This window comes from Hesperophylax consimilis, chromosome 4 (genome assembly GCF_061612785.1).
Source record: "Hesperophylax consimilis isolate HC1 chromosome 4, BYU_Hcon_1.0, whole genome shotgun sequence".
In the NCBI taxonomy this organism is placed as follows: Eukaryota; Metazoa; Arthropoda; class Insecta; order Trichoptera; family Limnephilidae; genus Hesperophylax; species Hesperophylax consimilis.
The window spans coordinates 28,915,218-28,941,966 of record NC_142839.1 but is presented as its reverse complement, the minus strand read 5'-3'; the positions used below and the strand labels follow the sequence as shown (position 1 = coordinate 28,941,966).

The window sequence follows — 26,749 nt, the reverse complement described above, 5'->3', positions numbered from 1 at the left end:
GTAAATATATTTTAATTATTTTATTCTTTCGTTGATAAAATATTGAATAATTAATTATGCTTAGCATGTGTTCTATGGAAGGAAAGAAACAAAAAAATGCGGAAAAAAATCAACGCTCTGAATTTCGTACATAGTTCCTGAATTGCCCAACTCGTGAGGCTTATATTAATTTTAAAGCTGAAAAAGGCTACCATTTTTCATATTTAATTAAAAGCACGCACATACACATAGGATTCCGTGATGAGAATATTAATTTCTTTCAACACATGTTGCAAATTAACTGTGAACGTAAAGCATTACGGGAGCGAGAAAAAATATTCGTAGCAAAACCACAGCTAAGCATAGATAGATCATAAAACAGTTGATGCCAAACGTTGACATGTTGAATATTCAGTGCCATAATTGCTTGCTTATCTTCACGGTTGGTTTCTCTTCTTTGCCTGTTCTTCTTGTTTACTTCTCTTATTGCAACACCAAATACGTAATTTAATATGTTAAGTATATTCCGTGTAAAAATGTTTTAGCGAGACATTAATCGAGAACTTTAGTGTGTTTCCAAGGGTATGCCGCATTTTTAAAAATATTTTCCAGGAAATAATTTTTGCCAACGTTGTTTTATAGAAAGATGTTCAAACTTGATGGTTTGGAAAAAACAATTTCTGACAAGAAATTTAAAAAATTCAGGAAAATTGTGATATTCTTACATAATTCACTCCGTATTGTATTCTCACCTATCAAATCAACTAAGGTATATATAAATCCAAATTAATTAAATAAATATTACGTTCTTACTTTACAGCACAGTATCTTTGTCTTATTTACTCAGTATGTATGGTTATGAAACTATCGAGTGTTATGCAATATTAATATGAAACGTATTTAAATATTCTTTGAGTTTAAAACAATTTGTGATTTTATAAATTAAGGTGTGACAACTTTTTTCGTCCATCTAGTAGAGCATGCAAAAATATTAAAAAACATTCTGGCATAATGCACAATAACTTTTGAAGGTTACTACGTGGGTATGGGTAAAAAGGATACATACGTGACTTGTTTTTCAAATATACGTTTTCTCGGAAATTATTAATTATTTTACTCTATATTTGAATATCTGAGTAAATATAAGGTAACGTTATGCTCATAACATATTCGTGCTATACTGATAGTTTGTTATCAAATTTGTCAAACCATTCCTAATAGGCCTCCAGTCCCTTTTTAACAGGGAAACGAATGATTTGACCAGATTAACAATAAATTAACAATATTTCATGTCAGTAAGTTTTCTCTGTGCAGGAAACATTTAGATTAAAATACGCAGTAAGAAAATCGTTGACATACCTTTGATCTCTTGAGCTGCCTTTTCCCTTTGTACCAGGTAATGATGGCAGCGGGCCGTGTACCCGTGGAGCGGCACGTGACGGCATAACGCTTCTCGGCTACGAGCGGCGGTGTCAGCCTCTCGATCTCCACCGTGAGCGGCTTCACTGGAGATGAGAAAATACAAATAGAGAAACCGTTATAGAGGCGCTTTGAGGGATTTAGTTTAGTTAACTTTATCAATGTACTTTCACATCAGAACTAAAATTTATTTGGTAAAAGTAAATTCTTACGGTAAATATCGAGGACAAACGACGCTTCGCGGGGTTCCACAAGGATACTGTTAATAGCCTGGCACGTGAAGATAGAACCGAGGTCCTGTCTCCCGATGGCCGGCCATGAAAGCCTGTTTTCTATGACGTCTCCAGTGTTGTGTTCATATTCCTCATCCACGAGCACACCATTCACCAGCCATCGCACTGTGGGTTCTGGTCGACCTAAAGGATAGCGCAGAGAAAATTAGTTTCGTATATGAAATATCTAATTAATCATCACCAAAAAATAAACATTTAATATTATTCCTCTGCGAAACGGTTCCTATAAGTACTTGTAATGTGGTGAAAAATCGAGCTGTTTAATAGATTCGGGCAATGTATTTCAATAGTCATTTTATACTGGATTGTTGTCAAACATCGAAGTTGGTGAAAATAGTTATATAGCTTTTCTTCATATAATAATTTATTAAAAACTAGCTGTACCCCACCAAAGTTCCTGAGTTTCAGTACCTAATCTTATTACCATGAAACAAAGTTCCTGAGTATTAGTACCTAATCTTATTACCACGAAATAAAGTTCCCGAGTTTTAGCACCTGATCTTATTACCATGAAACAAAGTTTCTGAGTTTTAGCACCTAATCTTATTACCTTGAAACAAAGTTCCCGTGCTTCAGCACCTAATCCTATTGCCGTGAAACAAAGTTCCTGTGTTTCAGCACCTAATTTTATTACCATGAAATAAAGTTCCTGAGTTTCAACACCTAATCTTATTACCATGAAACTGGTAGTAGTTTATTTCTCAACAAGAGACCAGTATTAAGTGAGCGGAAGTCGCCTGGCATCCGCCGGCTCTGTTGCTCTGTGAAAATTTTCCAATTTCCGATTCTTCGATTCGCATCCCTTCCTGATGGATATCGATTTACAAATGGTTTATTCGACCGGATTTTAATTTTTGCTACCGGGAAGTAGTAATGTATTTATATTGCATGTTAAAGTATCGCGGTTCAAGTTTAAATTTGTTTTGGGTTAAATAAATTAATGTTAGACAAGATATCAATAATTTTGTTGATCGGTACCTACCCATTGGTAAAAGCATTTGAAATTATTCCGTTTTATCTATCAAAAGGCGAAAGTTCGCAGATTACTTTTTTTTCCGACGTTGAAAATTTTTGTTCAGTTATTTTTTTTACAGTCGCCTGTACAGACAAATCATTGTAAAGACGACATGTTTGAATATATTTGTGCACATCGTTTAAATCGTCGAATGTTTAAAAGATGTTTTTCGAATTGGTTTGGAACCCACACACAATCCCCTTTTATCCCACAAATATCCAAAGATACTTGATGCGTAGCGACGTTTATCGATTACTTTTAAATTAAGACTCGCGATTCAATTCGACACAGTTATATTTATGTTTTAGTTTCATATTTAAACGTCAAAACGAAAACAAAATTCTTATAAAATTAGATTATATTTTTATCATGCAAAACGCTAGAGTCTCTTTAAAATGATTTTTCTGGAGTTCAAAATAAACGTTTTATTTAACACAATAGCTATTTGCATGAATTTCAGAATAGACGTTACGTTTGAGACCATTTCGGAATACGCGAGAATAAATTGATCCGGATATACGAGTCACGTGTTTAGAGCACGTTTGTAGCGAGGTCCGAGGGAGCAATAACAGCGATATAATAGATTTAAAGATAAGAGCAAGCACTTACCTCCGAGCACTCTGCAAGTGAGTACGAGGTTATCTCCTTCCATCATCGGGCCTATCTGGGTACTGTTGAGGGGGCCCCTGGCATCCACTACAGTCGGCTTCTCTGGAGGAACTAAAGCAAATTACATCAATAATGGTAACAATAAGCTTTCACTCTGGAGTTGCAGGGGTATAAAGTCACAGAAGTCAAAACTTTGCCGGTTGGCTTTTATCAAAACAACTCAATGAGTTTTGCAACAACCTTTTACAGACCATGGCCAGTTAAAATAAATGTTTATATAATCGAAACAACACCGTTCTTGTTCTTGCCCTGACGCAATTTTTAGAGTCATTACGTACTCTCTCTGGTAGTATCTTTTTTGCTTATTTGATTTCAGGGAATTTAGAGTAAAATAAATATTGATAGATTAATAGCCCGTATTGAAGAAAAACTAATGTTTTTAATATTCGCACATAGCCTTGTTAAACGGCCCCGTTACTTCAATTAATTTAACCTTTAAAGTTACTTTTATATTCCTGGTATTCGAGAACCCCTGACCCAGCGCTATTATTGTTGCTATCACTGTAATATCTCCCGTTTGTAAAAAATCGATAATTTGATGTTTTAATATCTCTAGGCATATTTATTTAAAGATTTAATCGTAAGTAAACAAGTTAGTTTAAATCGTTTTTTCCCCATCGAAAACATTGTTCTTTTCTATTCCCTCGAGAACCAGGGAATTTTAGGGACTTTGTGTATTTCTTTTCGGATATGTTTCTATCTATTTATTTAAATTTTGAGTTTTAACGGACAAAAAATTTCGACATGAAACCGCTTTGTTGATTTTTTACAAAACCCCGTTGATCTGGCACTTCACCAATCGGAAATTTTTCATCGATTAACTTTTATTCTCCTGGTCTGGGCTTTGTTCTTTCATTGTTAAATTAATAATATAAGGATTATTAATAAAAGGAAATGCCCGGCATTTCGTGGGATATTAGCAAATAAATAAAGAACTAGCTGTACAAAGTTTTTTATTAAAAACATTATGTTTTGTTTAACGCAGGACCTGTTGATTATAATTAAGACTGGGAGAGAGTGAGATATCCAGGGAAGTGGAGTAATGTTACCATATTTTTCTCAGAGTGCAACGGAGTAATGTTTTTAATGGATGGAATTTAATATAATGCACGTTTACATCCAAATAAAGGGGGTGTGAGGCAAAAGGAAAGAGGACAGTTGCCAGAGGGATGAGAAGGCGTTTTTGTTTTGCGAAGAGTCTTCAAGAGTGTAACCTTTTGAAATTGGGTTTGCTCTGATCAAAAGTTTGATTTAGTATTTACCTATTTAAAAAAAAAAAACTTCGCTATCAACTTAGACATATCACAAAAAGTTTTTTGTAACCACTCGGATATCTTAGAAGAGTGACTGAATGATACACTTTTAGTAAATTTTGGAAAAATAATATTTAAAAAATATTTCCTTTTTACAAACATTGGCTTTAAATTCAAATTACAAATAAATTAATGGTTTCCTGCACTTAAGACAGCTTTTGAAGTATGCATGTAAATCATAAATTGAAAACCGTGTTGAAATATCTTATTACGATTTGCTTCTTCTGATCGTTTATGACAATATTGAATGTACCAACTATCCTTTTTTCTTTGAACCATTATTCATTTTAACACCTACATTTTATTCCAAATCCAGACACACGATACTTCAGTGAATAATGTAAACATTGTCAAAATGTATTATGTTATTACTTTTAAAGTACCTCAAGAAAAAGTTAAAACCCTTTGTAAATGTGTTCAGTGAGATAAATGGGTTAAAGTGTTGTATTCTATCTTGTATTGTATATTATTGATGACGATGACTAATCATTAAGCTGCCATTCAAATATAACATTTTCAGATATAACCTTAGCGTAGAGCGTCGCTGACAGGGAGAACCCGTTGATTGATAATTCTAATAGAGTTACACGATACCATGAGAAATTGTGTTATTTCTCAATGATGTAGAAATGAAGATACAATAATAGATTGTTCAATTTCCTAATACTAGGGAAGAGAAAATAATTTTCCTAATGTAGATATGGCGCGTCTGAGCCTTGTTGGAAATGAACATAGGAAGTAGAGAATTTTAATGGATTAAGCTGTTATGCATACATAATTAAATATGTAATCGTGCTATAGTATGTCTATCGGTTGATCTTTTTTAATATATTTAGTATGTTTACAATGATTCAATGGACGATTGTTTACCACTTTGGACCGAGACATTTTAGCGGTTATAAATGAACAAATGTTAGTACAGGTTTGTCGGTTAGACTTATGTAATTTGTTATTTATTGTGCTTCGAAGAGAACTTTGAATGGTTTTTAAATGATTGCACACATGAATAAATTATTTTCATACCATGTTGAATATGCAGGCAGAATGCCCCTTAGTTTATGTGATACTTACAAACCTGTTATATGTTTCTTTTCAATCCGTGAGCTTTCAGAAAATTTTTATTTTAGTTTATATATGAAAGTATAACGTAGTCCCAACTGCCCGAAGCCAATGGGAATATGGTTTATTCATTATTGATAATGTTACGAGACTAAAGAAACGCGATGAAGAATGCTGGCCATTTACTCTATTCAGAACTCTTTACTACACATAACTAAATCCATTTCATTATTAATGGCGGGATATAACTACCGAAAGAACCTTTCCACTCAGAAACAATGTGTACACAAAAAATAATTTTTTGGTTAGTTAAAAAAATTTTGTTAATTTTAATTTACATGTGAAATAATTTTTGTATCTGGACTAGAGCTTCCAATCCCGGGATCTGGAAAACCGGGATCCCGGGAATCTCGGACCTTTTCCAGCCTCGTTATTCCGGTGCTACGCTTGTCCCGGGATTACAGGAAGCTATGGGAATTTTTTTTCTTGCCAGCATGTCGTTGATAGCACAATATATTTGAGATCTTGGAATACAAGTCATAAAGATTTTGAGGCATGTTATATTTATTGCGCTGTTTCAAAGAAAAAAACATCTGTTGAAGTCATAATAACATTCAGTATCTATTTATTCTTGTGACGTCACAACACCGGGATTGTTGAGGCAGACAGGCTCTAACTTCTGTGTTTTTCACACATGAAAATTCATCCGGCAGTTCTAGATGTTATCTATAAAAAATTATCTATATAAATCTGTCTCTGTAAGAAAATCAAGATAGAGTTATTATTTTGGACTTAATTCCAAAATCTCTTAAAGAATAAGAACCGTCAAAGATGTAAAAAATATTATCTAAAGGAACTGGAAATTATCGCAAGAACAGCTCCATACATCCACTACAGCCACTAGGGCATCCGTTTTTAAAACGGGAGCTGCCTCCGTTTTTAAAACGGAAGTGGGAACGGACCCTTACTTGGAGTGTCGAGCAGGTTACGAACAAGCATAAACAGTGATATCAGCACTCAAAAATTCTTGTAATTTATGTTGGCAGTAGGAACCGTCACAACATCGAGAAATTTCTAAGAATATGAATATTGCTCACCTATAACTGTGAAATTATATCTGAAGCTCATAGTCTGCGTGTTTCTGTAGTCCACTCTGCAGCGGTAAACCCCCTCGTCGTGTCGCTTGACGTCCTGAAGCAGGAGAGCAGCAGGGGGAGGCGTGGGGCGGAAGTTGGCCCTCGGCCCGAACACCCCTGGGGCGGACCAGTGGCGCCCCTCGGACATGCCCACCCCCCGAACATCGAAACTGTAACAAGTGAACATATTTGATTATCGGTCAAAACCGTAATTTTGTATCTTTGCAATATTTGAGACCTACCCAAAATAAAATAATAGTTTATTTCAGAATGTATGCAGGGGTGGTGCAATGCAATAAATTCTATAGTTTGAAATAACAAAAAGGAAATCAAGACAAATTATAAGATAAATAAATTTAACATAATTAGAATAAATAGGCATTCCAGAGGGCCATCGGGAGGACTCCATCCAGGTAACCCTAGTATTGATGATTGTATTACTTGATGGACGGCGTTTGCGCCATAAGCTTCCCATGTGGTGACGGAGAAGCGAAGAAAGAGTGCACATGACCGTCCAGGAACATTTCACGAATAGTTGGCGATAGGTATTTTTAGGATGAAGTGTAAACTACCCACAGTTCTGACGTGTACAGCGAAGTGCAGAATGCGTTAAATAGTATCCTTTTGACCTTTGTACTGAAAAAGTGAAAACGCTTTGACAACATATCTGCTCTAACAGATTTCGCTCTTCTTTATCTTTCCATATCCTCGATTTCTTTCAGGTCGTCTGTGATAATATGTTTCAGGTATTTGACGCTACGACTAACATTGATTTTCCTTCCATCTTGCCATACTGAAGGTGTTTGCATGATTTCGTTTTTACATTTGAAAAACCATAACGATTGATTTGGACATATTATTAACAAGGAATTGACGAATTGAAGAATTGATGAATAATAAGTGACAGTGCAAGTAAAACCATATAATCAGCGTAATTCATATTATTTACCAAAACTCCTTGAACATGGCGAACTACTTATGTGTTATTAATTATTTGAATTAGTTTATCTGTGTATATTTAGGAAGGTTCAAAGAGACAGAAAGTTCTGGGTTGGAAAACTTGCCAGGCTTTTTCATCAAATTTTCTTGCTGCGTCTGATACTATTTTTACAAGATACTATTTTTTCCTTTTTTTTAGTTTTTTCCAGAGTTTATATTGGGAAACACGATCAATTGATTTGGTTAGATCTAAAAAGTAAGTATAGATTGGAGTTTTCCTTAGTTAATAATGGCTGATGTTTTTAGTAATATTTTGACATAGATGTTGACAGTGCAGATTTAAATTTAACAAACTGATTATCCTCTGTCTTATGATAGTCTGTTACGACCGTCATTATATATTTTTTTCAAATATTTTTTCCACGGAGGGTCGAAAGTGGAATTGGTCGGTAGTTATTGTTAACGGATGGATCTAGTTATGTTAATTTATTTATGGGAGTAATTACCATTTACTTAATTTCATTCGGGATGTACCTATAACGCACAATATTTGAAAATAGTTTTGCTAGAATAATATGAATCGCTGACCCAGAATACTTGTGCTCGAGAACCATTGAGTAATGTCCTGTGTCTTTTTTGTTGCAATTTCTCTTACAGCTCTTTCTACTATATGCGGAGTAATGCTGGTAATAATAATATGATTTGGCTAATTTATACAGGGTCGTTTTTGTGAAAAATTGCCTCAAAGGCGCTGTACAAATATGTTTATTAAACGGTACTAGGATTCATAATAACTAGTGACTTACATCTAAGACTTATATTTAGTGACTTACGACTAAGGCCTATAACTACTGTCTTAATGGCATATATATGCATATGTAGAGACTTACAACTAACACACTTTTATTAAATTTTAATTTAATTTTTTTTTTCAATAAATACTAATTTTACTAGCGTCAGAAGAAGAAGGAAGTTCTAAATTATTAGTGTGTTTCATAATTAATTTTAGAACACGGGTGCAAAATGCGTCTAATAAATTAACTGGATTTATAGAAAAGTATACCTACAAATTATATCTTAAATGAATGAAGTGAATAAATGAAATTAATCGTCTATCTTTATCGCATTTGCCAACAATTACACTGGATGACGTTATATGTTCCCACTTATGTTGTCCACTGGTAGGCAAGTCAATAGCATTTTGACTTTATCATGAGTAGTTGAACGGAATCGCTAGAAAATTTATTCACGCGCATCAACAATTACAGTATAACAAAAGGAAAAAAATTGCAATATTTGCATCGAATGATGGATTTATGGAAATGTTTGTCTGAAAAAGTGAGTTATGAGTTTGGATCTAAATTCTATTGGGCTGGCTATACATTTCAATTCCATGCCCAAAATTAAACACTTTTCCCAAAATTACCATGCATACTAAGGAAAAAACTTTTTTCAATCAATTTCCTGAGGAAATTAGAATCATAAACGAGAAAAGTAAAGCTTTGAGCATTTAAAAAAAAATTAAAGATACATTATCAAAAAAATTAATAATAAATATTCTAGTTAAGAAGCAACTTCTTTTCCAAAATATATTATACATACTACATACATATTAATACAAATAATAATAAAAATAATGGTCTTCATTCCAGAAACTAATTACACCATGTTTATCTATAATATTATTCCGCTAGCGTCTGGACGGTGTAGGCCCTCTGATTGGTCGAATTCAAATCGTGTGTTTCGGGTAAATTTCATACTGAAGTAGGATCGCCACATGTAATACGAGGTTTCTTCAAAAATATCGTTTCTGCTCATATAATTTTTGGATAATATAGAAGAAAATATGTTTTAGAAACTTCATAATCCATTGAATTAATTACATTACAATGAAAATTATCCACAATTACGTGATTATGTTTGACGTTTATAAAAAATAACGCGTTCCTTCAATATGGCCGATTGGCCGATACGCACGGCGGCTATAGATGAACGACAGAGCGCACCTCTGGCGGTATAAGAACAAACCAAATGACTGGCGCGAATATTTAAATATGCAGCTCACAATACACATAGTTATGCAAAATTACTTGGCCATTAACAAGCGTTTAATAAGAAGATTTCTTCTGGAAGCTTATCACTTTGTAATGGCATTTTTCAACATTATTTTTATTTTTTTTGCTTATTAATTATATTTGATTTTATATTGACATGTTTTCTAATTTCTAAAATTTCAATTTTTTTATTTGCGATGCTTTATATCCTGAGTGAAGTATTTTAAGACCTGAATGTTTATCTAAAGTGTGATAGTTATTCAAAAGATGATTAGCAAACACAGATTCACTATTTCCATTTAGAGCCCTGAGACGTTGTTTAGTTCCGACTTCAAAGTTTCTATTGGTTCTACCTTTGTAAAAGAAATTACAATCATCCCAATTGAGTTTATAAACTCCTAATTGTTTGTTTGATTTTCGCTATCTTTATTATTGAAGAAGGGGGGAGGGGAATTTATTGGAATTAGGAATTACAATATCGTTAGACGGGAAAGACCAGTTGAGTGGGAAAATAATTAAAAGAGGGCTTATATTTTTTTTGCTTATTAATTATATCTGATTTTATATTGACATATTTTCTTATTTCTAAAAATATAAAAATTATTTTTTTGCGATGCTTTATATCCTGTGTGAAGTATTTTAAGACCTGAATTTTAACTCAGATTCACTCTTTCCATTTAGAACTCCAAGATGTTCTTTAGTTCTGACTTCAAAGTTTCTATTGGTTCTACCATTGTAAAAGAAATTACAATCATCCCAATTGAGTTTATAAACTCCCGATTTTTTGTTTGATTATCGCTATCTTTATTATTAAGAATTTATTTCTTCATTTTGTTAGTAGTGTAAAACGCCGGTTGAATACCAGGAATGTTTTTTATTTATAATTTTGGAAATATCGTTATCCACAAATAGAATTCTACGCCGTTGTTTATTTCTATCTTTAGAAACGAGGTAAATATACCATTTGAAGAGATCATGTTTATTTTTTTTATTTAGTATTTCAACTATCAATTTATAAGAATCACCGTTATTAAATGCTATTCGTTTTATGAATATATTGTTTTATGATTATATGCTATTCGTGTTTTCAGGTCTTAAAATACTTCACACAGGATATAAAGCATCGCAAATAAATAATTTGTATTTTTAGAAATTAGAAAACATGTTAATATAAAAGCAAATATAATTAACAAGATTTTTTTTTTAATAAACTCTCTTTTAAATATTTTCCCACTCAATTGGTCTTTTCCGTCTAACGATATTGTAATTCCTAATTCTGATAAACAACGCCCACTCTAACCCTTCCCCCTCTTTTCACTTCTTCTTTCCAATTGTAATCTATATTTAATTTTTGACCTCGTAGTATACTTACTCCTGATGAGGTACACGTCGTTCATTAAACATGTAGTGGTTGTATATAATAAAGTGATGTAACCAAATTTATTTGTGTTAGAAATAAAGTTTAATAAAATTACATTATTTTATCTATTTCCGTTGTATATCAATGCATATGTACACAATAAAATATGAACATTATATTTATTTATTTATTGGACAATTTGTATAGCGCCGCTTTTGTGAGATATCACCTTAGGGGCGCTATATTGTAATAATCTATTAACCATATATACTCACCCTCTCTCTGTAAATGACCTTATATGAACGTGTTGTAAATGTAACTGTTGTTAGTATCACTTAAACTGGGCGAAGCCCAACCAAGTGCCGCCCGCAGGGCCTAGCAGCAAAAAACCCGTGGAGCGGGTGTTTAACTGCTAGTATACATATATTATAGCTACTAGTAGTACATTTTATTACCATATTTTTTTTCCTACTTCTCTTGATTCTGCGAAAAATACATAATGTAATATTTACAATAATATAATGTTCACTCCTCTTCCAACCACAAGCTAATGCTTTTCTGGAATAGTAGTATTAAATATTGTTATTGTAGTTGTAAACCTTATTATTTATTTATACTTTTTTCTTTAATAAATAAAAAAGGAAGTTTATTCCAAGCCTTAGAGCCGGATACTCTGAATGCACGATCACCAAACACAAACGCTTAAGTGCTATCAATCTTCCAATTTCAGATGTTGTCGCTTATCTTAGAGTTAATTGCCCTCGACTAGTATTTTCTGGAATGCATAGCTCAGAAATATATTTAGCTTTAAACACCATCTAGCATAGTTTGTACTGGATCCTTTCTGGACACTTCAGCCAGTGAAGATTTCGGAGGTGTTCCGAAATGTGCGAAAACTTGGGTACCCCGGTGATTAGCCTTGCTGCGGCGTTGAACACTGATTGTAGTTTATCAGTTTGGCATTTAGGAAGATTTGCATAGATGCCGTTGCAGTAGTCAAGACGTGATACTATATCTGCGTTCAAAAGTAGTTTAGTTGCCTCTGTTGAAAGGTTATTACGAACTGACCTAAGTTGTCTTAGGTAGAAGAACCCCGTGCTAACGGTCCTATTTACCTGACATTTTAACGAAAGGTCTGAATCCAGATAAACTCCCAGAAGTTTGACGGTTGTTTTAGCAGTTACGTCGTTGTCGGAAATAGCAATTGGTGAGTTGTCTATTAAATGTTGGCGTCTATTTGTGGCTGCCCAGAGATACTCAGTTTTTGAAGGACTTCGCTTCAGTTTATTTGTTTGGTAGATGTAATATTACATTCGGTTTTCAAACTAAAATCTATATTCTGAGATTTTTCTGCTGCTTCTTCACCCTCCATAGAAAAAAAGTTACGAAATTCATTGGCAATATTTTCCTTTCCTCTTACTCCATTTAAACAGAGAGGAGTTTTCGTATTAGTTTTTATAATACCATAAGAGATTTTTTTGAGAAAATTTATGGAAATCTTTATTTAATGAGGTGGTAATACTATCCATTTTCTGTTGAATTTCTCTTTGTTGAAATTTTTTCAGAACTACTTAGAAAATCGTTCTGTAATTCTTCTTGTTTTTGGCAACTTGCCCTTAGGGTGGTTTTTCGGCCTCGAGCCATGAAAGAAAAGCCCATTTTGATTCTGATTATTTGGCTGCAATCATTTGATTCCATCCCGTAACGTTTGTATTTTTTTATTCATGTTATTAAATGCGGTAAAAGCAGCGCTTTGTAGTGCGTCTACAAAATTGTTATATAGGGAAATTCTTTGATTTTCATGTGATTTTGCGGTTGATTTTTAATTAAGTTCTGATTGGTCGAAATCTTGAATAATGTTAATAGATAAACTTTGTTAATAGTTCCAGTATATTTTATCATTTTAATATTAGATTTCGAATTCCATCTAGAAGGATCAATCATATTATCATTACGCGATTCCACAAAGGCTGGTATAAATGTATGGTTAAGATTTATGATCATTGGCAAGTCATCACACCACACTGCATCAAATTGGACACATATGTTAGTTATGACGTTTTCCAGTGCTTTTTTGATGACATAGTTATCTAGCCAGCTTCTGGTACTATGGGCATCACTTACATTGACTCATTCCTTCCATTGATTATTGATTTTACCTTACTCATGCAGTTTGTGAATTTCCTAAGATTTTCTGGATTATTTTTAACAGTTACTGTCTTGGCTCAAAGCATTCCTAGAGAAAGTGAATACCGCCATAGAATGGCAATCCCACCATCAGGTCGTCTAATTAGAGGGCTATCAGCTAGATTACGGCTGAAGTTCTATATCCTGAAAATTCTACCAACAACTGGAATCCTTGCTTTTATAAACCTCTGCTTCCCAAGCATGTTTCTTCTACCAGTAAGCTGCCAACATTTAGATGTGTTATTTTAACACACAACTGCTCTTCTACGTCACTTCCGACAGCAACAAATTGCAATTCATGTTTCAACGAACAACTGCCACCTTTGTTATTTCCATCTGTAAGTGAATTTTTAGCTTCCACCTGCAATTGAAATTTTCATTTCCACCAACAACTGTCATCTTATATTGCTTCTACTACCAGGTGCTTTTCATGTTTTCATTAGAAACAGCCGTTTTTACTTTTAGAAGTAGCTGCCATCGTACATGCCTTTATATTTTGCTACCAAGATAGTGACTTTCTATTTGAAACTTTTTATCAAAAATCTTTTAGTTTCTTTTCGAGCCAGTTATCTTATATTATAATCAACCGTGAAATAGAGTCAAAGGATATTTATCCTTATCTGACAGTATGTAAGTCGGTTGATCAAATACTCAACGTACTTACAAATGTTATCTCTCTAAGAAAATTGATTAAAAATGGCAAATTGGTTGAGTTTTCAAATAACAACACTATCCGATCTAATAGCAAATTTTATTAATACCAGTTTTCCATCTTCCTGAGAGTAAATATTTTTAATCACTCCATAATACCCAACCCAGGCGTATTTCATTTGCTAAAAGAATCCTAATGTACAAGCTCCTGGCCATCTGGGTATTTTGTTTGACGGATCTTATTTGTCGTCGACTCAAGTTTCTCAGAATTAATATTGTGATAGAAGTTAGTTTAGTTAGTTGGAAGCTTCCAGAAGATCTGTATAAGTCATCGTCTTTTTTTTTCATTTGACATTGCCTTTCAAGTTTGTTGGAGAGATCAATATTTTTTTTGAAAGTGACGTTCTGGTAATTTATTTAGATAAACCTTTCAACTTTTCTAAGCAGACGATTGTTAAATCAATTAGTTGAAAGTTATTATCAACAAAAAATCTGATATTTTATTAGTGTAATATATATCAGATTCATAATTACATCGTAATACGCTGTTTGACAGGAGAATTATGTCAGACCTGGGGGTGTTAGAAAGAGTAATTAACAATTTAATTGACAGCCCTGCCATCGTTGTCACCATTAAACTCCATGTGCCGACTAGGAACACAAGACAAAATGTAAAATTCATCTGCAATACATACACAACCAACTATCAGACACACTTACTAAACAATAGGATGGATGACATGGGCAACCTGGTTATTTAAATCCATTTAAAAGCCCGGCTGGGCGTAAAAACAAATAAAATAAAAGATCCGCTTTGCTGACTTTGTTGGCTTGGTTTCGATGAATCGAAAAATTTTGAATAAAAGAGGTAATAACGAACAGCACTGTCTGAAGTGGAATTAAAAATTGGTCGATATGTTTGTATTTTTTTCGAGTTATAAATGAATGAATCTTTCAACAACACCCTTTTTTAAAAAACGTCATTAGAATCTTTGATATTTAACTATTAAAAATGTATTTCATTGCAGAAAGTCAAAAGTTTTGTACGCCTTTATGAGTTGGCAACTTCAAAGCTGGGAATGAAATATCGAGAAACAAAAAATATGATAACTACTTCTTCAATGGCGGTAGTATAATGTTTTGTTGCAATTTAAAATAAATTTTTGAGATATTACGTTCAAAGTGACAACGCAACTTTTTTATTATTTTTATTTTTTGCTAGAGCAATCCCGATAAGTTACAAAACTCATTGTAGTATTGGAAGAACTCAAAATACATGTGTGGGAGTTAAGAGGTACAATTAAACATCGGTATTTTGATATGAAAAGTTTTACATACGAATCAGTACAAAACTATCATAATTATAAATTTTACATTCAAAACAGTACACAAATAGAAAAAGGGAGGTTGAGTAGAACAAACAAGAAGAATAAAAAAAAGGAAACAGACAGGGATATACACATAAGAACAGAGCCAAGGTAGGAATTCAGAAGAAGTTATTTACCCACTAATACATTGGTAATAATAGATTATGCTCGATTACAAATACAGGGAATAGAAAAGGAGAGTGAGAGAAAGAAGACAAAGTACAACATGACAAGCATTACGTATTTTCGTTTTTATATGTTTTAACAATATATTATTTTAAAGCCTTACTTTGAATTTTTGGATTATACTGGCTGTTTTTATACATTTATACACTTTGTTACTTAAGAAATTGTCGGCGATTAACTAACGAATCACGTCAAATTCCCCGAAGTCGTTATTTTTAGTCTACCAAATCTTTCAAATATTTTATTCAACTTCAAAGTAAAAGTTGTTTCTGCTTCTCTTATAACACACAAAGAGATTTTCCTTTTCTGTAGAATATTATAAGCTTAACCAGAGTATACACAAAAGAAATGCCAATATGTATAAAGATACAGTTCTACTCAGACCATCATTAGTATTTATTTAGGAACATGCACAACAGGCTAGACTCGATTATTGAAGAAAAGAGCTTCAGATTTATCGTAAGATTAAATTTGATTAGATAAGTCTTTATACAAGTCAAAAAAATGGGAATAAATGAAATGTTAAATAAAAACTTATTTTCATTTTAGTCACAAAGACACTCTAAAAACTTGTTAGATTTGTCGAATTTTAACAATTTGAGTGAAGTAAAAAATGCTCGTGCAATGCTGAGTGTAATTTTGTAAAATGATTATTACAACAATTGGATAACTTGTGTAGCGCCGTTTTTGTGAAACATCACCTTAAGGGCGCTGATTAACACGTAAGTCCTGCATTAATGTTATCAAGCTAAAACTAATTTCTTACATTAATGTTATCACTTTTAACTAAAACTGAGAGAGTTAGCGAAAGATTAAGTTAACAAAGTCCCACTTGAGACCCAAATGCCATAATGACGCCCAGAGGAAAATAAAACTTTCGGGTAGATTACATTATAAAATAATGTGAAGAATTTTTTCTAGAAATATAAATATCTGATACGTTTTCGTTGGCGTGGTATGTTACTTGACAGTTTATTTTCAGTCGACATTAAACAATAATATTATAAAGCATTGCTAGCGAAGGCTGATGATTATTGAAAATACAAACGCGAGCTAAGGGATGGATGGACCTAGATAGAGAGATTATTTCACTCTGATTATCGAAACAGCAAAATTATCCAAAACGTTTGCCCCGGAAAGAGTCTAAACACCCAGAAAAATAATTAGTACGATATTTAGTAATCTTAATTTCGCCAATAAGCATTATTACAAATAACGACACCTGTCCCGGAAATGGGAAAAAAAGAAACTAAACAATCATTAAGAGTAATATTAGCATGTAAAAAGTGGCTAGACTCTTTGAAAAAAAATCGATAACTGGTAAAAGAGAGGTACCGGATAATGGTCACGGCTTTTTTTGTTTGTTTTTATTTAGTTTTAAAAATTACATTTAAATATCTAGTATGAAATTTTACTTACTGTTAAAACCTATTTAAACACACTTTAAACTTAATATAAAACTTATTGTTTGCTTCTTTAATATCTGTGGGTAGTTTATAGAAAATCTAAAATCCTTTAAAATAGAGTATATTTTGGGTCTAAAATCTCCACATTTTCTCGTGGGTAGTTAAGTATTAAAAAATTGAAATTGAAATCCTTATACATGTATTTTTGAGTTTAAATGTAAATATTAAGGTATTGTAAATTATAGGCCGTCTCACACTCAACTTACCTCCGAGGTTTTTTCTGCATATTATAATCTACTACAATTCAATACTGCTCGCACGCTTCTGTTTTGAATTTCTTTATCTGAGTTTGATGCACAAGAAACGGACACTAGATCAGTAATTTAATTGAGATTCTACTATAATATAATAAACTAATTAATTTGTATTTACATCTACATTATCCCTTATTCTTCTTTGAAAAAGGACCCTTTTTGCCATTTTCTTAGCTAATAATTGAAAGTTAGAGTTAAATTTGAGTTGATTGTCTATTATAACGCCCAAGTATTTGATTTTCTCTACCTCCTCTATTTCGCCGTTGTCTATGATAATTTTACTGAGTCCGTTGCATTTTTTTTACTTATTGCACTGTATTTAATTCTTGTAACATTTTGTTTTGATTTGTTTGTCTTAAACCACATAGATGTTTGATCAGGACATACTGTATTTTGACCATTACTTATTCAAAATTATTTCCTGATATATATAAAAAAAGTATCATCTGTAAACAGTATTTTAGGCACTGCACTATATCGTTCATATATAATATAAATAAAAATGGCCCCAATACAGATCCATGTGGTCCTCCTAGGTTCACTGGCTGTTCCTCCGATATGGCGTCTCCAAACTTGGTTTTTTGTTTTCAATATGTCAGGTAGTCCTTAAACCATTATATTTCTTTGCCAACTGTTCGCATATATTTTAATTTGGATAATAATATGTTCCTGTCTATTGTTTCAAAAGCACGTCGGAAATCGAAAACACTGCTATTGTACACTGATTTTGGTCCATGCTTATTTTCCATTCATTAATTACATAATTTATGGCTGATTCATGTGAATATTTATTTCTAGAACCAGATTACTGACAAAATAAAATTTCATGCTTTTCAATATATTTACAACGCTGCTCTTTAACGACGGCTTGTAGCAATTGTTCGTATTTTGATAGTCAATTTATTAGTCTAAAATCTAAAATTTTGCGTTTATTATTTTGGGAATTGTTATTATTAAATACGTTTTCTATTAATTTGGGATAATTCCTTTTATCAGTGAATCGTTTATCCTATAGCTGGTAGTGTATTTAAAAAAAAATATTAATTGTTATCCCGTCTGATGATGATTTTGACTTCTATGTTTATGTTTTATTTATATATGCACTTATAATAATTTTGTGTTTGTATTTTCTCTTTGTTCAGTTGTTTGAAGAGTAATTTTGAGAGGCTTGACGTGAGTTATCTGGCTAACATTTTGTAGAAATACCATAAAACAATTAATAGATAAAGTTTTAAATCTTTAGATTTTTTTGTATAATTTACCTCTGAGAGCAATGTAATGTAATAATAGTTTTGTCGAACATCAGAGTTAACACACCAAAAGTTAAGTGACACCAAAATAATTTTATTTTTGAATACAACATGCGATTGATGGTTTTTATTTATTTTTATTTTATCAGATAAAAATCACTTCAAGCAGAGCGGATAAGTTCCCTATTTTAAGATTGTTAATTTTTCAAATAAATAAATTATTCTTTCTTTCAGCTTTTGTTTGCAAAAAACTCATTTTATTTTATTTATTTATTTAACGCCCAGAGGGCTTTTACATGGTTGGTAGTATAATTTTAATTTGACAGATACTTTGAAACATAAAAAATAGAAATAAAATTACATTTGATAAAAGCTATGCAACAAGTCATACAAACACAAGAAACAAAACAGAAAATTACAGCAATTTGTAGGTTTACATGATGTGTTTAAGAGTATTGTTGAAATAAATGTTTTAAATGATCCACAAAACTTGCCAAGTTGGTATTGAATATGTCAAAATCATCCAAGTAATGATTTCCCATGGTGTGAAGTCGTTGTATCGGAGAGTGGGCAATGTAGTTACGCTTATGTGTGCTGCTGTAGAATATTGTATTTTGTCGTGTTGTTACTGTGGGTGTATTTTTTTTTTTTTTTTTTATATTAACTCCACACAGGAGGCCCTGAAGAAAATAATTTCCCTAAGGACCTATGTCATCTTTGGGGATGCTGTGTGGAGGGTCTTTTTGTGGAGAGGAAGGAGTGAACATGGGTCTTGAAGAGTCCCATGTTGTAGGAGGGAGGAAACACAGAGGCCGGCAGTTCGTTCCACAGCCGAGCTGTTGAACTTAAGAACGAATCGTAGAAGCGACCCGTTCTCACGTGACAAGTGTCAACTGTGTACAAATGTTGGGCGCGCGTTTGGCGTGTATCCCGACTACGCACCGGTGCCGAAGGGATCAATGACGCTAGTTCCACAGAGCATCTTCCATTGTAATACCGATAGAACAAGGACATCATACCTACCTGACGCCTGTGCTCTAAAGATGCAGTCCGTTTGTTAAGATTGGGGAATCTATCAAACGGACCGCCCGTTTCTGCACAGAGTCAAGGGTTTTTTTCAGGTATTTAGGGGCTCCGGACCAGAGATGGCTGCCAAATTCGACAGTAGGGCGCACTTGCGATTTGTACAGGGTCAGCAGTTGTGTATTATTAAAGTATCTGCGGGCCCTGTACAGTACGCCCAGCTTCTGAGAGGCCAACTTATGTATTTTAATAAGTTGCAGGAGTTCACAACAGTCGAATTTAGAGTTAAGTATTTTGAATAAGAACGTTAAATCGTTTATTTTACGTCTATCTTCTAATGTATGTATTTTTAGAGTATTTAATAAGAAATTGTATTTTAAGTCTTCGACAGGGATATTTAATTTAAAATTTATAAAACGTAGAAATTTTTTTTGTATTCGCTCAATGTTGTTAATGTGAATTTTATAAGATGGAGACCAAACTACCGAGTTATATTCAATTAGACTTCTTACTAGAGATACGTATAATAGTTTAATGGCTTGTAAAGAATTAAAGTTTTTAGTTGTTCTTAATACGAAGCCTAGTGTTTTCATACCTTTGTTCACAATTTGATGGATATGATTGGTGAAACTTAGTTTTTCGTCCAAAATAATTCCAAGATCTCTCATTCCCGTGACTCTTTCTAAAGCTATGTTATTGATGGAATATTCGAATAAAACAGGATTTTTGTTTCTGAAGAAAGTCAAGGTTTTACACTTTACTACATTTAAAACTAAATTTTTTTGAACGCATCAAACTTACTAATATTTGGCAATGATTTATATCAGTTATTTTCTTGTATAGTTGATGTCATCTGCAAAGAGCAATACCTCAACATCGTTGAAGCAATTGGTTATATCATTGATGAAAATGAGAAACAAAACCGGGCCAAAAAAAGGTTTGAGAACCGTTTTTCAAAACCATTGGTGAAGGTAAAATTATTGAATTCGTTGAGGCAGGTTTTACAATTTTACTATTTCAGGGAAGGTTATTGAGCACTAAGCTCTGATAAACATTATGAAACCGTTGAGTGACATACGAGTAAATAGTCTATTCGGACAAGTACTTATCTTTACAATGATCTCACGTTTACAAAATATGTTATCATGTATACCGTAGGTTGAGTTGTTATTTAAATTTAGGTAGGTAATTTACAAAAACCCTGTAGTTGTTGACTGGAAGAAGAAAGCTTGTTATCTAAGAAGAAACTCAACCACATAAAAACGCCTTAGCAAGGAAAAGAAAATATAAGAACATCTATGAACTAATATTACGTTTAAAAGCTTTTGGTGAAAGGAAGAGAGGATTTTTTTCTCCCAATGTGGATACGGCGGGAAGTACCGGGTAGCAAGAAACAAGAAACAGAAGCAGCGAGAAATGTGAAGTAAGAAGTAGTGAGAAGCTAGAAACGCTACGTGGGAAGTAGATAGCAAGAAGCTATCTAAAGAAACCAAGCGGAAGTGAAAAGCTTGAAGCTACGGGAAACGGGAAGAAAGAAGCAGGAGAATCTGGAAGCGTTTAGCGGAAAGCATAAAATAACGGAAAACAGAAAACGAGAAGCAAAAAGCAGCGGGAAGCAACAACCAAAAAAACAAAACTATTCACTGGAAGCTGGAAGCTGAAAACAGGAAGTAGAAGAAATGAGAAACTGAAGCAAAAAACTGAAACAAAAGGCAAAATGGAAACCAAAGCTCGATTAATTCCTTCATTCCTGCCAATTCTACATTCCAATATTGGCTTATTATCTTGCTATGTATAACGGTCAAATAAACTTGAACCTCTTTTCCATACTTAGAGCACGTGTTTTGAACCGTTTTGAACGGTGTACCGGTTTCACCGGGACAAGAGTGCCTTGGCTGGGGTGGTATAGTTGTATTGTATCGTTCAATTAATCATGATGTACATTGTACATGTCAAAATGATAATGATGATTGGTACTTTGAAAGACCTTTACGCTAAGTGTTAATGTGTTAACATGACGTGTTCTTGTATATTATCTCCTAAAAGTGCTTGAAATGCATTTTGTCTACTAAAAACATACTATTTTAGAGAAAGTATTCGGAATACTGTAAGTGATAAATTACGAAAAATATCAGAAAATATTAATTGGAAATGGATAAAATTTTAGATATATTAACATATCCACTATTGGTATAGAATTTCACGAGTTATCCCGGGTTCACTGGGCTGTGTGTTTTTACGATATAAACACAATGTTATCGACTATTTAGTAACAGCCCATCAACTTTAATAGACATTCACAATGTAGCGAAATCCTACCTTTCCCTCCCATTTTCATTTCATTAATATTAATGATTACTGATATCGATATCGTACTTTGTGTTGGACGAGGATAAAGTGATCGCTGGATTGAGCCTATTTAAAAAAATAGTTCCATGAATTACCGAAGTAGAAATAATAGCTTAAAATTCTAAGTAAAATATTTTTAAAGTACCTGCATACTGCAATGTAATAAACATCGAAGTAATTCACAAAATTTACCGATTTAACTTAGACACTACCGATCTACTGTAGGTAAAGATCTACAGTAGGTAAAGATCTACAGTAGGTAAAGATCTACAGTAGGTAAAGATCTACAGTAGGTAAAGATCTACAGTAGGTAAAGATCTACAGTAGGTAAAGATCTACAGTAGGTAAAGATCTACAGTAGGTAAAGATCTACAGTAGGTAAAGATCTACAGTAGGTAAAGATCTACAGTAGGTAAAGATCTACAGTAGGTAAAGATCTACAGTAGGTAAAGATCTACAGTAGGTAAAGATCTACAGTAGGTAAAGATCTACAGTAGGTAAAGATCTACAGTAGGTAAAGATCTACAGTAGGTAAAGATCTACAGTAGGTAAAGATCTACAGTAGGTAAAGATCTACAGTAGGTAAAGATCTACAGTAGCTAAAGATCTAAAGTAGGTAAAAATCTACAGTAGGTAAAGATCTACAGTAGGTAAAGATCTACAGTAGGTAAAGATATACAGAAGGTAAAGATCTACAGTAGGTTAAGATCTACAGTAGGTAAAGATCTACAGTAGGTAAAGATCTACAGTAGGTAAAGATCTACAGTAGGTAAAGATCTACAGTAGGTAAAGATCTACAGTAGGTAAAGATCTACAGTAGGTAAAAATCTACAGTAGCTAAAGATCTAAAGTAGGTAAAAATCTACAGTAGGTAAAGATCTACAGTAGGTAAAGATCTACAGTAGGTAAAGATATACAGAAGGTAAAGATCTACAGTAGGTTAAGATCTACAGTTAGTTAAAATCTACAGTAGGTTAAGATCTACAGTAGGTAAAGACGCATTTTTTTATTATTGTACTGTGGAAAATGTTAGCACAAAGTAAAATTATTCGATACTTTCAATGATCATCTAATAATAAACATATTGAAACTCCAAAAACGTTGAATCTTTCGATGATAGACAACGACAATATTGGCAAAACACAGTTCATAATCGTCAAGACGTGATCCAGTGTGCGTTTTTAAAACTATGTTAACAAACTTATAGTCAAAGCGAATCTGCAACGGTAAAAACTGGTGATTACAAAAAAAAAATTAAAATTTTCTAATATATTATACGTCGATTTCTCCAAAGAAATAAAAAACTCTCTTTAATTTTTCTCAAATTTTAACCTCGCGATGCCCCATTTGAGCTCCCTGAGTCTCATTTGAGCCATAGATTTGACTCATGGTTTCCTGTATGGGTCTTTAGTTTTCTCTAACCTAAAAAAAAATAACCTCTAACCAGATAAGATATATTCCTTGTTCGTTGGCATCGAATGCTAACAGTGTTTTCGTTTGCTGTATATAATGGCCGTTATAAATACCGATTCTAAATAAATATTGGCAATCATGACCGCACCCTACGCTTAAATATAAAAGTAGAACATGCAAAAAGGGGATATGCGGTAAAAGCGATCTACTAAATCAAATTGTGGCCAGTGGGAAAATGAAAATAAAGGGCTGAACCGTGATTAAATTTAAAATTCAATTAAGAACCTCTTTTTAATGGTAGTAGCCAAAGTTCGCGTTCGTTTAGGCTTGTAAACAAGCCTGAATGAAATTTATCGACTTTCATTATTTTGTGAGTTGGCCCCTACTTTGCGGCAAGGTAAAAATAATACACTTTTGTGTGGTTATTCAACTAGAAAAACCTTGAATATTAAGATACAAAGTCACTGAAATGTCAATGTTAAATTACAAATACATAAAATATGATTTAAGATTTTCACGTCCAAAAGTATTTTTGTTATTTGTTTTTGGGGTGTTATGCCGTGTTGCGCTAACTCCTTCTTTAGCCAACGTTTCGGACAGCATTGCAGTGTCAATGCTGTCCGAAACGTTGGCTAAAGAAGGAGTTAGCGCAACACGGCATAACACCCCAAAAACAAATAACAAAAATACAAATACATATTTTAACTGTCGGAAAAAATGTTCGTGTATTTCAAAGATCAAAGGTTAGATAATGGTTGCCTTTAATCTTAACGGTATAATGCTACTTTTACTCTCCTAATATTTATTGATTTGTTGAAACAGAAAGATTTTAATAAAAAATGAAAATTTTTTCAAGAATGTTATTTTTTCGTTTTATTCCAAAGATTTTTAGTAAATATGAATTACGAAAATTAATGAAATATTTTCGGCCAGCTTATATCCACGTGCACAGCATTAAACAGGAAGCTAATGTCGGTCTTATCCAGACATCATCTGTAGGCAAGTGTTCATATAATATATTTAATTGCTAAAATTAAATTCAATCGGTTATGGATGCTGGACATAGACACGAGTCTCTTCTGATGTTAATGGTGCTGGATTATTTCCTCTCAAAGCGAAGTTAACAAATTTTGCGAATCACTATTAACATTTATGAATTTGTCAATGAAATTCGAAATTATATGATAATATTAAGTATGTCTTCATATAATTGAGCTTATTTTAAGCTGGTTATACAGTAATATTAATGCGATTTTAATATTGTTCTATAATACTTAGTAATACTTATTTCAGAGTAATTTAGCTTAGCCGAGCATTGCAAAGTTATGGGCAAAGCTTTTCATTAAATTGAATATTCAGTTAAGTGTGAACACAAGCAAGCGATGACAAGTTTCTGGAACTTAGTGGAAACTTTCTTCAATATTCATAGAGTCAAGGTGGAATTATTGGTTTCGGAGTTGTAGGTTGCCGAATGCCGTACAGGCTACCGGTTCTTGCTACCGGTAACTTGGCCCTTAACCGGCAATTCCCCATTCGGACCACAGGCTCTTACAAAACTTACCTTGTATCTGATGTACTGAATTTACCACGGCAGTTGAAAACGTATTATTTAATCCATTCACATCATTCAAATTGGAGAACGTATGAAGTTCTTCAACGGAAAGGTAAATTTTAAGAGGAATGGTTCGGCGGCCTTTTTTATACAACATTACAATTTTGATTTGAGGCCAAAATATTTGATCAAACTGAATAATATATTTTTTTATTCAAAGTAAGAATATATGCTACTTTTTGTGTTTACATAATATAATATAGACCAATAAATAATTCGAATTTTAAGATTTTGTGTGAGTTACTACAATCTACTATGTATATATATATATATTGAAATATAAAATTTTGATAAAAATAAAAAAAAATATGGAAATTGCTTTTTGGGGTAAAAATTTTTAAAATTTTATTCGACAAATGTGTGTTCCAACGAAAATCGGTTTTTGTAATTATACATTATTTAATCGAATCAAAATTATTATTTTTTTTAAATTTACACTGTATTATGTTTAAATAATGGATTTGGTTTGATTATATTTTTAATTCTTTACTATTATCTTACCAGAAAAATTGTCAAAGTTGCCTCTAAGATCAGGAAAAATTTAATTCTTTAATGGTCTATATTTCGTGATTAAAAATACAAATAAAAGAGGAGTACATATATGAACTAGATATTCCCTATATCTTTTGATTAAAAAATAAATATTTAGTTTTGGTCACGTATTTTGGTCTCAAATCCAAATTAAAATTTTGTATGAAAAAAGCCGCGTAGCCATTCCACTCAAAAAAGCTCTATATTTAATCCTAAAATATCATTCTGTTTTAAATTCTCGGTGAGAATAATGAATTAATTAATAAAACACGTATAGAGATGACTTCAAAACCGGGTGCTCCTTTCGAATTAACTTTCATGATATGTAAACAGGTAAGTTAATTAAAGTAGGCCTGTGGTTTACACGTTTACAATTTATTTCCTTCTTCCACCGTGATAGACTAAGGACTTTGAACTTTAGGGAAAACTCATTTGACTTTGCCAAACAAATACCGAAGGGAATCAGCCCGCAAAATTATCTTTGTCTCGCTAAGGTTCCGTTGATTACACAAAGTGCCAACAGAAATAAAACTTCGTCCCTTACCTTCTGATCAGCCTGATACTGAGTAAACATGACGGTAGGTAGTGAAAACATAATTTTGAGGTAGTACATAATTTTGACTTTTAGCGAAAAAGTGCGTTTTAATCCCTGACGTATGTATTTCATTTACGGCACACTTAGAATAAAGTGGAGGCCTGTCAATTATTGCAGGTAAAAACGTATACAACATCAGATACATAAACGATTCTAGTCTAATTGATGCTAATGAAACTGAGCTGATGCCAAAATCTTTATTTGGATTCCACTTGTAAACAAAAGGTAGATCACACCCACAACGCGAGATTTAGGTATGTCCATTCCAAAAATTACTAATAAATACGGACAATGGATATTTACTTGTCTTGTGCCCTTCATATTTAATAAGATGTCGATGAATGTAAAAAAAATGAAACAACCTGCACAACTGAACTAAAGAAGGCTAAAACAGTGGTTAATGGAACAAGATTTTCTATATTGATATTGTTTACAAATCAACTAGTATCCATTGATTGTATGCATGTAATTGTATAAATATGCCTTTAAAAGTGTTTTAAGTACGCTGTATGCCTTTGAATGTGTTATGTTGACTGTCTTACATCTATCTGTCTATATATGTAATTGTATGTATGTCTTTGTATGTTAGTCCATTGAAATTTTATTCTTCTGCATCTATTTGAATGTGG

The 26,749-nt window shown here is 32.7% G+C and overlaps 1 protein-coding gene across 2 annotated transcripts in view; it reads right to left on the bottom strand.

Annotated features, from left to right (window-relative positions):
• The window catches only part of LOC149424498 (kin of IRRE-like protein 1), a 267,924-nt gene that overhangs the window by 161,253 nt on the left and 79,922 nt on the right, over positions 1–26,749 (bottom strand). For both annotated transcript variants that reach the window (XM_089651621.1, XM_089651622.1), the window contains exons 4-7: positions 6,845–7,053; positions 3,316–3,426; positions 1,611–1,814; positions 1,339–1,484 (exon numbers count right to left, since the gene is read on the bottom strand). In XM_089651621.1, the coding sequence (XP_089507747.1) occupies positions 1,339–1,484; positions 1,611–1,814; positions 3,316–3,426; positions 6,845–7,053 (670 nt within the window). The remainder of the gene's footprint in view (positions 1–1,338; positions 1,485–1,610; positions 1,815–3,315; positions 3,427–6,844; positions 7,054–26,749) is intronic.